Source organism: Hyaena hyaena, unplaced genomic scaffold (genome assembly GCF_003009895.1).
Source record: "Hyaena hyaena isolate Hyena2069 unplaced genomic scaffold, ASM300989v1 scaffold_235, whole genome shotgun sequence".
Classification (NCBI taxonomy): domain Eukaryota; kingdom Metazoa; phylum Chordata; class Mammalia; order Carnivora; family Hyaenidae; genus Hyaena; species Hyaena hyaena.
This window is the reverse complement of record NW_024080867.1, coordinates 2,334,911-2,348,409: the sequence shown is the minus strand read 5'-3', so window position 1 is coordinate 2,348,409 and position 13,499 is coordinate 2,334,911. Positions and strand designations below refer to the sequence as shown.

Sequence of the window (13,499 nt, the reverse complement as noted above, 5' to 3'; positions counted from 1 at the left end):
ATTTTACACGTATATCATATTATATAGACGTAGATATAATGTCTATTACATTATAGATATAATGTATTTTACTGTATATCATACATAGCCTATCTCACTGTATATGTATCTTATATATACATCTTTTTTTTTTTTCAAAATTTTTTTCTTTTTTTTTTTAATTTCTAGGAGAGAGAGAGAGAGAGACAGCATGAGCAGGGGAGGGTCAGAGAGAGAGGGAGTCACAGACTCTGAAATAGGCTCCAGGCTCTGAGCTGGCAGTCAGCACAGAGCCCGACGCGGGGCTCGAACCCACGAACCGCTAGATCATGACCTAAGCGAAAGTCGGATGCTTAACCAACTAAGCCACCAGGCGCCCCTCTTATATATACATCTTAAAGTATCTTATTTTAGGGGCTCTTGGCTGACTTGGTAGAGTATGCAACTCTTGATCTTAGGGTCATGAGTTCAAGCTGCATACTTGGTGTAGAGATTACAAATAAATAAACTTTTAAAAAATTGGGGCACCTGGGTGGCTCAGTCAGTTAAGCATCCAACTTGGCTCAGGTCACGATCTCACAGTTCATCAGTTCGAGCCCCACATTGGGCTCTGTGTTGACAGCTCGGAGCCTGAGCCTGCTTCAGATTCTGTGTCTCCCTCTCTCTCTGCCCTCCCCTAGTCTCTCTCAAAAAATTTTTTAAAACACACTAAAAAATAAAATAATCTTATTTTATATATTATATGAAATATATTATGTATATTTTATAGTATATATAGTGTAATTATATAATGTATATATTATATATGTTTATATGTGTGTGATATTTAACTATAAATTATATATGAAGTATGAGTAGAAGAACACCCACTTCTCCTGGGTACCAGATGTGTGGGGATTTGCCCGACACCAGACAATTCTCTGACACAAGCTGGGTGTGCTACAATTTGACTCAACTGTCCACCTGGAGGCAGCATCAGATCCCACAGGTTAAGGGCTCGGGCTCACAGGACAGCCCCCCTGCCCCATGGTTTCAGATCCCATTCACAAGTCCAGACTGTCACCTACCCTTCTGACTGGGTGGCTCAGTCAGTTAAGCGTCTGGCTCTTGATTTCCACTCAGGTCACGATCTCACGATTCACAGGTTCGAGCTGTCAGCACAAAGCCTGTTTCAGATTCTCTCTCTCTCTCTCTCTCACTCTCTCTCTCCCTCCCTCCCATGAATGTGTGTGCTCTCTCTCTCAAAATAAATAAATAAACTTTAAAAAATTTTCCAAATCCCCGTCGTTGGGTTTGGTTAATGTGTTAGAGGGGTTCATGGAGCTCAGGAACATTTCACTCACTACATTACTGGTTTATGATGGAAGGATGTGATACAGGATGCAAATGAAAAGCCAGATGAAGAGGCACACGGGGCAGGGTCTGGCAGGGTCCCACGAAGTCGGGGTGTGTCCACCAGCCTGACAGCTCTGTGAAGGCCTGGGTTCAGGATTTTATGGAGGCTTCATCCCGCAGGCATGGTCAATCATTAACTTCATTTCCAGCCCTCCCCCCTCGCTAGAGACTGGGTTGGGGGAGGGGCAGTGCTGAAAATCCCAACCATCTAATCATGGCTTGGTCTTTCCGGTGACAGGCTTCCAGGGGCCCACCCAGAGTCACCTCACTGGAACGGGAGACACTGCTATCACCCAGGAAACTCCAAGCGATGTGGGGGCTCTGTCCCAGGAACCCGGGGCACAGACAAACATATATAAAATGTTTCGATCACCTCTCAAGGGGGCACAAACCATTCAGCCTACAGCACTGTTTTCTGTAACGTATTTTACGAATGAGGAAAACGAGGTTCAGAGAGGTTAAGAAACTTGCCACACAGCAAGGGCAGAGTCTGGATTTAAACCCAGGCAGGCAGCCCGGCTTCGGAGCCTCTGTCCCTATTGGCGCCATTATTTAGTCCCTTTCCTTCATTCGTGGAGCGAGGGCCTGGTTTCTTGCTGCAGCGGTGGTCACAACAGCAGGTACTCACTACGTTATGTTGTCCTACCTGCCAGGTGCTGTTCTAAAGTTTTACAGGTATTAACTCATTTTCGATGACTCAGGAAATTTGTGTTAAATGATACAAAAACTGCCACTTGTCTTCCTGTTGGGGGTCGGTGAAGGCGGGGGGAGTGGGGCCCCTGCCCAGGCCGGCCCCATGCTGATCCCAGCCCCTCACGCCCAGGCCCAGGCCGGGTGACCTCACTGCAGCCTCTGAGCATCTCTGAGCGTTGGCTCCGCCACCTGCCGCCTGGCGGGCGCCGGGAGAACACCAGGTTGTCGCCCAGGTGTGCCCCGTAAATGCTAGCTGTCGTGAGGTCACGTCCCCTCGGCCCCCTCGAGAGAAAACCGTGTTGGACGTCCCATCCCTCTTCTGGGCCCTTTGCAGGGAGTCTCGCCTGCCAGGCTACGGCTCTCCTGCTCCTCTCCCTCACCCCTGCTGCCCCATGGCTCTTGAACGTAAGCTGCACCATGCACGATCCTTATCCGGGCTTAGGGTGGCCCCCATCTCGGCGGCCAGGCGCTGTCGCAGAATGAGTGCCCACCAGGGCCTGCCTCTGTCCCCGGCCTCAGTGTCCCCCATCCTGTCCCGATTTCTCGAACAAGGTGGTGGTGAGGGGAAGGGGAGCTGCCGCCCTCCTCGCCTCACCCCTCCGCCCCGTGGCATTCTGGGAGAGCTGGGAGGTGTGGCAGAGAGACACGGATGGCCTCATCTCAGCACTGCGGTGGAGGTGCCAGCAGAGTGTGGACCCCAGACGGCGCCGGTGGCAGAAGGGAAGGAAGCACAGGCGCGAGGGGACGAGCCGACTGGCTCCAGCCGCCGGACACCCAGCCCCTCCCCACCCCGCAGGGCAGGCTTCTGTGTGCCCCTCCTGACAGCCTGCGCCCAGATGCGTGGGGAACCAGCCACCAGCAGGATCCTAGTGGGAGCCACGTGGGCCACACGTGGTCCGCTTCCGAAGGGCAGACCTGCCTTCTCAGAGCAGCGTCTCCGGGCTGCGGGCTGGGACACACTGACTGGCCCTGACACGGGTCCCTGGAGGGACCTAGCTGACCACCTGGGGCGGGACTGGGTTTGTTTTCTTTGGAGAACGAGAGACAGAGACAGAGAGCGAGGGGGCCGTGCTAGAGGCTCCGTGTCGGGTCCACTTGCACTGCCTGCACAGCAGCCCCAGAGGCCTCACTGCCTCGTTTCAGGCTGGGGCAGCCGCGGCCGGGGCTCGGTCCCCGTCCAGCCACCGTTCACGCTTGTCATCGCTCGCCACAGGGCCTCTGCGCGCGCTGCTACGGATTTCTGTCACCGCGGACAGCTGAGCCCCACGCCTCCCAGCCACCCCCGCGCAGATGTCAGGCACGGAGTGTGGGGACAGGGACAAGCGGATGTGAGGCTGAGTCTCAGCTATGGGGGCGCCCTCTGGCCGGCCCCATGCAGCCCTGCCCCGTGTCAGAGTTAACGGGAGGACAGAGGTGACTGAGGGCCCTCCTGGCGACCACGGGCAGGGACAGCACTTCCGGAAGGAAACGTCCTGTGCAGCAGCGCGGCCTCACTCTGAGGATCAGCGCCAGGGTGGCTGTGAGATTTTAAGCCCCGTGAGCCCCCCAGGGCCTGACGACATGGGGCCGCCTTCTCTGCACGCCCCCCCACGTGCCCCGGAGTGTGATCCGGATGGGAGGACCCCATGTCCACATCAAGGACTCACAGTGCTCAGGCCCATCTGGGCCATCTTCCCAGCTCCTCGCTGCCGCTAGGGACGAGGGCGAGACCCAGACCCAGGCCAGGCAGCACATGGTGTTTCTCTGGTCACGGGAGTCAGTTTGCGGGTGAGCCCGACAGAAGGAAGCTCAAGGTGTGTGAGTCACTGACCGCCAGAGCCGTCTCCACCCAGACGGCCGGCACAGGAAGCGCACGCCACACAACCAAGCACCAGAGCTACGCTTCTGATGCTGCGCGCCTGGAACATACCCACCCTGATGCCCATCCGGCTGCCAGACACCCAAAAACCTGTCCACCTTGGTAACACGCTCTGAGCAGTCACGTTTCCTACTCACGACACAACGTGTGTACTGATAGAAATGCTTTCTCAAAGCGAATGGTTTATTCTTTGTGGACACCAGCGAGAGGAAGCGTAGGACGGGCACAAACACCAGGCATTTGGGACGAGTGGCATCGAATGTTAAAACAGAAAAGGCAGCATCAAAGGTCCCCCAAGAAAGAGCTCGGGGGGAGTTATTCACGTAAACAAAGCATCAGGTCAGCCTCAGGAGACTCACTTGGACCTGCCTTCGAATTCTATAGCTATAAAAACGGGCAGTCTGTGCTCAGAAACGCATACTGACTAAACGCAGTTAAGGATTTACACCTGAATCGCCTGCCCTCCCCCCGCCCCCATGAGGAGGAGACTGATTTTGATGGCAGAACTGGCTCCTGTATCTTGTGCACCCGACAAGGGTTTAACATAACATGACCCTGGTCTCTCGGGGCGCCCGGGGGCCCAGCCGGTTGAGCATCCGACTTGATTTGGGCTCAGGTCACGATCTCACCGTTGACGAGACCCAGGCCTGTGTCCGGCTCTGTGTTGACAGCGTGGAGCCTGCTTGGGATGCTCTCTGTGCCCCCCCCCCCCACTCTCTCAATAAATACATTTTTAAAAAATTACACCCGGGGTGCCTGGGTGGCTTAGTCGGTTGAGCGTCCGACTTTCGCTTAGGTCATGATCTCGCGGTTCGTGGGTTCGGGCCCCGCGTCAGGCTCTGTGCTGACTGCCAGCTCAGAGCCTGGAGCCTGTTTCGGAGTCTGTGACTCCCTCTCTCTCTGACCCTCTCCTGTTCACGCTGTCTCTCTCTCTCTCCTAGAAATAAATAAAAATACTTTAAAAAAAAAATTACACCCTTAAAAGTTTTATTGAAAAAAAAAAAATGAACAGACTGCTCTGAGAAACCTGGGCATCCAAAGTGCTTATTGTTATTTGCTGACTCTGAAAAAGACCTCTTCCCTGTCACACACAGCTTGCCACCTTCTGCTGCTTTGGTGGCTTGGGGACAGGCAGAGGGACGGAGGAGGGGCCCCTCCTTCCACCCCAGGAGAAACTCAGGAGGGTGCCAACCTGGCATCTGGACCAGACTAGGGTCCCAAATGTCCCCACGTTCACTTATGGAGTCCACCTCCCCTTCCCAGCTGCCCCCTCCTCCGCTTTACCCCTGAGTGTCCCCCGGGGACACTAAATGCTTCGTCCCGGCTCTTACAGTCCACTGCCATGGCCCCGAACCCTGATGGCCCGGGTCTTGGGGCTCCCGTGAGCACCCGGCCCCAGCGACCCCGACCACGTTCCCAAGTACATTAGACGCGGAGGGCCTGCCTTCCTCCTGCGGCCTGGCAGGCGCCCCGCAGCGAGAGGGCCCGTGCTCACGCCCGCACTCGTCAGGCCCGCCTGGCGCGAGCTGCCCGGGCCCGCGTCTGCACCGCCCGCGCCGCACCTACGTGTGGATCCTCAGGTGGCGCGTGAGGTTGGTGTTGCGGCTGAAGGTTTTCCCGCACTCGCCGCAGCGGTACGGCTTCTCGCCGGTGTGCGTGCGCTGGTGGACGGTGAGCGAGGAGTTCTTGATGAAGGCCTTGCCGCACTGCGCGCAGCGGTACGGCTTCTCGCCCGTGTGGATGCGCTGGTGCTCGATCAGGTACGCGCTCTGGCTGAAGGCCTTGCCGCACTCGCCGCACGCGAACGGCTTCTCGCCCGTGTGGCCCGTCTGGTGCACGAGCAGGGACGAGCGGCCCGTGAAGTGCTTCCTGCACACGGCGCACTCGTACGGCTTCTCGCCCGTGTGCACCCGCCGGTGCTGCGTGAGCGACGAGTTCTTGCTGAAGGCCTTGCCGCACGCGTTGCACTCGAAGGGCTTGACGCCGATGTGGAAGCGCTGGTGCTGGATCAGGTAGGAGCTCTGGCTGAAGGCCTTGCCGCACTGGCCGCACGCGTACGGCTTCTCGCCCGTGTGGTTCCGCCGGTGCAGCGTGAGCGACGAGCTCTTGTTGAAGGCCTTGCCGCAGTCCCCGCAGCGGAACGGCTTCTCGCCGGTGTGCGTGCGCCGGTGCTCGGTCAGGTGCATGTTCTGGCTGAAGGCGCGCCCGCACTCCGCGCACGCGTACGGCTTCTCGCCCGTGTGCGTGCGCCGGTGCACGGTCAGGTGCATGTTCTGGCTGAAGGCCTTGCCGCAGTCCCCGCACGCGTACGGCCGCTCGCCCGTGTGCACGCGCTCGTGCTGCGCCAGGGACGAGGTCTTGCGGAAGGCCTTGCCGCACGCGGCGCACGCGTACGGCTTCTCGCCCGTGTGCGTGCGCTGGTGCACGATCAGGTTCATGCGCTGGCTGAAGGCCCTGCCGCAGTCCCCGCAGCGGTGCGGCTTCTCCCCGGTGTGCACCCGGCGGTGGATGGTGAGCGACGAGCGCTCGATGAAGTGCTTCCCGCACACGTCGCACTCGAAGGGCCGCTCCCCGGTGTGGGTCCTCCGGTGCTTCACGAGCGACGAGCTGCGGCTGAAGGCCTTGCCGCACGCGGCGCACGCGAACGGCTTTCCCTCCGCGTCCCGCCGGGGGCGCCGGCTGCGGTCTGCGCGGCGCGCGGCGCGCGGCTGGGCCCCCGCGGGCCCCCGACCCTCCGCCGGCGGCGGGCGCAGGCTGGAGCTCTGCGGGGGGACGGCCTGGGGTTCCAGGCACTCGGGGGCGAGCTCCTGGGGGCCCTCCGACCGCCCCAGGCAGGTCCTGGCGCCCCGCTGCGGCCGCTTCTCCACGCAGTCACCCCGTGTCCACGCGCCTTCGAAGGCCAGGCCGCAGGCACCGTTCCTCGTGGGTCTCTCGGCCACCGCCCCGACGGGTGGCCTGTGCTCTGCAGTGTCCTCCTTTGGACCCGATCCCTTCATTTCAGGTCTAGACTCCAAGTCTGAGGGAGGGGAGAGAGAAGACGAGACACACGGAGTTAACGACGAGGGGCGCAAGGAACCTGCCGCGCGCGGGGCGAGCCGGCCGCCAGGTGGTCCGAGGAAGCGGGGCGCACGCAAGGCGGAGGGAACCGGGCCTGTCCCTTCGGGGAGCGGAGACCCGCACGGCCAGCGGAGAGCCGCCCGCACGAAACGACAGGGGGTACCGGGCTTGGAGCGGGCGGACCAGCTCTAGGAACCCGGGCAAGGGGTTCCCAATGGTCACCCCCAGAGTCACCCCCAAAACCCCCAACCGCGGAGGCTTCTCAAAGCGTCAGTTGTTAGAAAGCTAAGGTCATAGCTGACATTTCCGTGGCGGGCGCTGGTTGTCCTCTATGCCCCCAACTGCCAGCCAAGCCCCGCGCTCCGAGGCCTTCCGGGTGCCCCTCACCCCCTCCTCTGCCGCCCAGACCCCCTGGCCTCTGCACATCCACCCCTCCTCCCTGGCAATCACAGCCCTGCGCTCCAGTCCCCTCCCAGCGCGTCCTGTCGTCTCTAAATCTCCATTTCCCCTCCAGGGGACTCTCCTGAGTTCCAGACTCTATCGAGGGTCCAGCGGCTTCATTCCCAACACGCAGAAGCCGAGAGGTCCTCGCACAAAAATCTCCACGTGGAGCCCTCCTTCCCAGAAGGCAGCAAGACCCAGGAGGGGAAGCTCGCCCTCTTGAACCCCCACCAGCCCACAGCCACTGGAGTGTGAGACCCCTCCCCTAAATCATGCAGCCGTGCCAGAGGGGTCTGGAATTCAGGGTCTTCTATATGCTGATGCCTCCCCAACTTGCACGCCCAGCCCCGACTCTGAGCTCCGCTGGAATACCGGAAAGCCTACCTGCAAACGGGGCCCCTGCCCCTCCAAACACAACGATAAAGAGAAAGGCTCAGGAAAGAGACTTGCAGCGAAGTCAGGCAGACACAGAAGAACCCATACTGTAGGAGTCCAGGGACGCGAGGTCCCTGAGTCATCACATCCACAGAGACAGAAAGTAGGTGGCGCCAGGGGCTGGGGCGGAGTTCCCGCTTAGTGGGGACCGAGGCCCAGTCTGCCAGCTGAAAGGGGTTCAGGGGGCAGCACATCAGTGTGAATGCACCCAATACCCCCAAACTGTACAACTAAAAACTGTTACCATGGTAAATTTTATGTATATCTTACCGCAACATGAAATAAAATAAAAACTAAATGGAATGAAATAAAATAAAATAGAAAATAAAATAACATGTAATGAAATGAACATGAAATGAAATAACATGAAAGGAAATAAAATTAAGTTAAAATAAAATGGAATGAAATAAATAAAATAGAAAATAAATAACATGAAATGAAATAAAATTAAGATGGAATGAAATAAAATAACATGAAATGAAATTAACATGAAATGAAATAAAATAAAAGACACGGCAGTCACCCTTGACTCACCCCTTCCCTTCCCTCCCGCCCTCCAAACTGTCAACAGGAGCCGCTGGACACCACATCGGCCTGGACCGGACCTACCCTCGCCGTCTGCCCGCCCGACCCAGTCCGGCACCCGGACCCCCGCCCGGAACGCACCACCCTCACCTCCGAACGGCGCTCTCCGCTCAGCGGCCGGAGGCGCTTCTTAGGGGTCAGCCCGAACCCTGCAGCGTCTTCCCGGGGTGCTGACCCCCGGTGCCCTCCCGGCCCACGCGCTCCTTAGGCCGAGCCAGGCCCTCTCCTGACCTGGCCCGCCCCCTGCCCTCCGCCCCTGCTCACCTGCTGGCGGCCACACCTGCCTCTGGGCCAAGGTGTCCCCGCCAAGGTCACTCTGCCTCCGGGCCTCCGCGAGCTGCGCGCCCCCGCCGCCCGCTCAGCCGTCGGCCCTCAGCGGACGCTCCTCCGCAGGCGTCTTCCCTATCCGCCCCTGGACCCGCCGGTTGCCAGCCCCACGCCCACACGCGTGGGAAGCGAGTGTGTCGGCGGCTCCTGCGGCGGCGCCCGGCGCACAGACGGCGTCAGGTACACACTCACAGCGCTAGGCAGTCGCTCGTATCGTCCGATTGGCCCTGACCACCATATGCAACTTAGGTACTCTTAGGATTGTGCCCATTTTACAGAAGAGGAAACGGAGGCTGAGAAGGAAGTCACACACTCAAGGGCACAGAGCGCGTTAGAGGCAGGGCAGGGATTGAAGCGGTCCCCCCACCCTAGGGCCGTGGCCCCGACCAGTCGGTTGTGCTGGGAGTTGTTTTCCTCTCCCGGCGGGAAAGGTGTCAGAGGGGCTTAAGGTGGAGGGACGCTCGTGGTTTCGTCACCTTGGGGTGCTGCGTTCTTGGGGCAGAGAGCGGCCCGGGACCGGGCGGCCGTGGGGGAGGGGCGGTGCCGGCGGACTTGGGGGGGCGGGGGGGGATGGGGTCACACACGCTGGGGCAGGAGCTGCCGTGGCTCCGAGATCGCAGCGGGCAGAGGGTCAGCTGCGGAAGCGGCTGGAAGTTTTCTGGAGCCAACACCCGGCTCTTAGCCACGAAAAGCTGCGAAGACACAGCTCGCCGTCAGCCAGCGAACCCAACCCGCCAGCCGGGGGCGTTTCGCCTGGGGGCGGGGGGGGCAAAGCGCTGACGTCCGGGCTGGTGGACGCGGGCGTTCCGAACGCTAACCCGCCTGCCGAGGTCACTCTGGCAAACAGCCACTAATGTGCACAAGGCTATGTGTTCTTTTTGGTCTAAATATGGATGTACTTTTTTTTTTTTTTTTTGCATGGCACTCGATGTCTTGTCCTTCAGTGTCTTTTCCTGGATTCTGGATTTCTACGATTGTTTCTGTTGACCAAGTAGTCCACACGTCAGTAAAACATCAAAGAATAACATAAAACGGAATTTTTTTTTTTTTTTCTTTTTTTTCTTTTTTTTTTTTTTTTTTATTTTTTTTTTTTTTTTTTTTTTTTTTTTTTTTTTAATTTTTTTTTTTTTTTTTGTTTTTTTTTTTTTAATTTTATTTTTATTTATTTTTTTTATTTCTAGGAGAGAGAGAGAGAGAGAGACAGCACGAGTAGGGGAGGGTCAGAGAGAGAGGGAGTCACAGACTGAAACAGGCTCCAGGCTCTGAGCCGGCAGTCAGCACAGAGCCCGACGCGGGGCTTGAATCCATGTACTGCGAGATCATGACCTTAGCTAAAGTCGGTCGCTTAACCGACGAAGCCACCCAGGTGCCCCAGGTGTGTATTTTTAGAACTCTGTCCCCCATTCTAAAGAGCCTGCCTTTTTATTTTATTCTTTAATGTTTATTTATTTTGGGAGGCAGAGAGAGAGCACACAAGCAGGGGAGGGGCAGAAGTTGAGACAGAGAGAAAGAATCCCAAGGAGGCTCTGTGCAGCGGCCCAGAGTCCAATCCTGGGCTCGAACTCACAAACCATGAGATCGTGACCTGAACTGAAATTAAGAATCAGACGTTCAACCGACTAAGCCACCCATGTGCCCCACCCTCCTGTGAATATGTTTTTTTTTTTTTTTATGTTTATTTATTTTTGAGAGAGTGAGCATGAGGACGGGAGGAGCAGAGAGAGAAGGTGACAGAATTTGAAGCAGCTCCGGGCTCCAAGCTGTCAGCACAGGGCCTGATGCAGGGCTTGAACCCACGAGCCATGAGATCATGACCTGAGTCTAAGTCTGACACTTAACTAACTGAGCCACCCAGGTGCCCGTTTTTGGGTTTTTTTTGTTTTTATTTCTAGGAGAGAGAGAGAGAGAGAGACAGCGTGAGCAGGGGATGGTCAGAGAGAGAGGGCGATACAGACTCTGAAATAGGCTCCAGGCTCTGAGCTGGCAGTCAGCACAGAGCCCGACGCGGGGCTCGAACCCACGAACCACGAGATCATGACCTAAGCGAAAGTCGGACTCTTAACCGACTAAGCCACCCAGGCGCCCCTGGTTTTTAAAAAATACATACGACACACCTGTACACACATATCTGTGAATGCACGCTTTAATTTTTCTCAAGTGGGGTTTTGGACCTAAACAGAGTAACAGGGATATGATTTCCCTTCAGCCTACAGCCTACAGTGACAGGGGTGGGGGCAAAATATATAAAACGAAGGTTTTAAGACACTGGACACTGGCCAATAAAGGGCAGTGATTGCTGAGAGGTGGGATCAAACGGGTCATGCCCTACGGCCACCCACCTTACTCACAAAAACAGCTCCAGACTGCAGCACAGAGGGGTAAACTGAGGCAGAGCCCAGCAGAGACAGTGCTCTGGAGATCTGCAAGGTCCTCCCTGCAGCATCAGACTACAGATCAGAATATGCATACATGGAAACTACCCATGCTCGGGGAAAATACCCAACAGGATTTGAAAACACTCCCCAGAGCCGATCAGGCCTGGGAACAGAGCCTTCCCACACCAGCCAGCCAGGAAACCCACACCATCTAATTCACAGGCACCGGGCAGGGCACTCAGGGGCGTGTGGGGACAGCGAGGGGTCCAGACTGGGCCCAGGTCATGACGGCAGAAAGTGAGAGCAGATCGAACGATACGGTGTTGGTGTGAAGACACGACAGATGGACGGGACAGAACAGAGCTGGGAATTCAACCGACACACACATACACGAACAGCTGATTTTTGACAAATGAATAAAGGCAACTCAGCAGAGAAAATTCAGGAGATACTGCTGGGAGCCACACTGGCCTCGCTGGATGACACAGTCACAGCGAGGAAACGGCTGCGTTTGCACAGCTCCCGCCGTGAGAAGTGAAAACTGGTATCTCCTTCTGTGACTACTGGCTCATGCTGGAAATGAGCCTGCGGGTACTGACCAGGCCTCACAATATTCCAGATCAGACGGATATTCCCCACACAGATTGTTCATAAGGAAAAGCATATTCCTGCCCCTACTAAGAGACTTTAGATGAAAGCACTGTGGATGTTTGTCAAAAGGCAAAGAGCCCATAGGAAGACTATGGGCCTTGTAGATCCAAGACATAGATAATAAAGAGAGTTAAGAACACAAGAGTTACAACTAAGTCTGGCCCGGAGACAAAGAGCCTAATTTAGAGATAAGGTACAGATAAGGGCAGAGCAGCAGTTACTACATATACCTTTGCTAACTGGTGATGTTAAAGCAGCCCCTTCCCTAAGGCCTACATTCCACAAACACCCTCCCTTACACTGGGGGCTGGGATGAGGATGGATAAGAGTATCTAAAACATAAACCTAAATACAAAGGCCGACACATAGGGCCCCTGTGGTGCCTGCACATTCAGCATCAAATCAAAAAGTTTGCACAAGCAACTTATTAACCAGCTCAAATACATTCTTCCTCTTGTGAGCCAGACAGAATGACTCTTAGCCAGTCTATGTACAACTTAACCTATGACTTAATCTTAGCATTACTGACTTAAACGAATGTGTATGTTATCTTGTTTTTCACTAAGAACACTGTTATTTTCTTAGTTGTAAGATTTACTCAACCTCACTATGATTGGAGGTAATTCTGCAAGTGTACTTCTGTAAAACCTGTTTTTTTTTTTAATTTTTAGTTTTTTATTTATTTGTGAGAGAGAGAGACAGCGTGCGCAGGGGAGGGTCAGAGAGAGAGGGAGACACAGAATCTGAAGCAGCTCCAGGCCCTGAGCTGTCAGCACAGAGCCCAATGCGGGGCTCGAACCCGCGAACCGTGAGATCATGACCTGAGCCGAAGTCGGTCGCTCAACCGACTGAGCCACCCAGGTGCCCCTGTAAAACCTATTTCTGTACACTTTCCAAAGCATCTTATCACCAAGAATTATCCTTTGTAAAAATTCCATTTTCTGATGTCATGTTATTGTTTGAACTATAAATAAATAAGGACACCAAGCCTGACAGGACAGAGACGCCTGCCTGGTGATCAGACAGGATCTCGGGGCGCTCTCTCTCTCTCTCTCTCTCCCTCCGACACCGTCCATCCTTCAGGGACCTGGACCGGCTGGGGCGGGAATCGGGCAAGAACGTCTCCAGTGGGACAGCACAGGCTTTTTAACAAGCCGCGGCACCACGAGAGGGTACTCAGGACCAGAATGGGCTGCAAGGGACACTTGGCATCACAGCAAAAATTAAGTCTACAGGGTCCCAGAACCAAACACAAACCTAAAACCCTACAACATACGAATAAAACCTTCGTGGCCCTGAGACAGGCAAAGATCTTACAGACGCGGGTCCAGAGCATTGTCCCCGGGGAAAATGACTGATAAACCAGGCTTCAAGTTAAAACCTTCTGCTCTTCAACACTTAGTTGAACGTGGGCACCTGGGTGCCCGCATTCAAGAGCGACGTCAGACCCCTTTTCTGCACAGTTCACAAAAACTCACTCGAAACAGACCAACGACGTCAATGAAGAGCCGACACCATAAAAGTCTTAGAAGAAAACACAGGCATGAATTTTAGCAGCCTTGGGACAGGCGATGGTCTCTCAGGTAGCACACTAAAGGACGCACAACAAGGCAGCCCCCAGGAGTGGCCAGAACAACAAAGCTTGCACGTCCGAAGTGTGGACCGCGCGCAGAGCCGCCGGAGCCCCCGAGCGCGGACCGCGC

The 13,499-nt window shown here is 55.8% G+C and overlaps 1 protein-coding gene across 1 annotated transcript in view; it reads right to left on the bottom strand.

Moving 5' to 3' along the window:
• Positions 1 to 4,911: 4,911 nt before the first annotated feature.
• Positions 4,912 to 13,499, bottom strand: part of ZNF71 (zinc finger protein 71) — a 23,927-nt gene continuing 15,339 nt past the window's right edge. Inside the window, exon 4 of the mRNA XM_039244152.1 lies at positions 4,912 to 6,941. Coding sequence (XP_039100083.1) covers positions 5,488 to 6,941 — 1,454 coding nt within the window. The 3' untranslated portion in view covers positions 4,912 to 5,487. The remainder of the gene's footprint in view (positions 6,942 to 13,499) is intronic.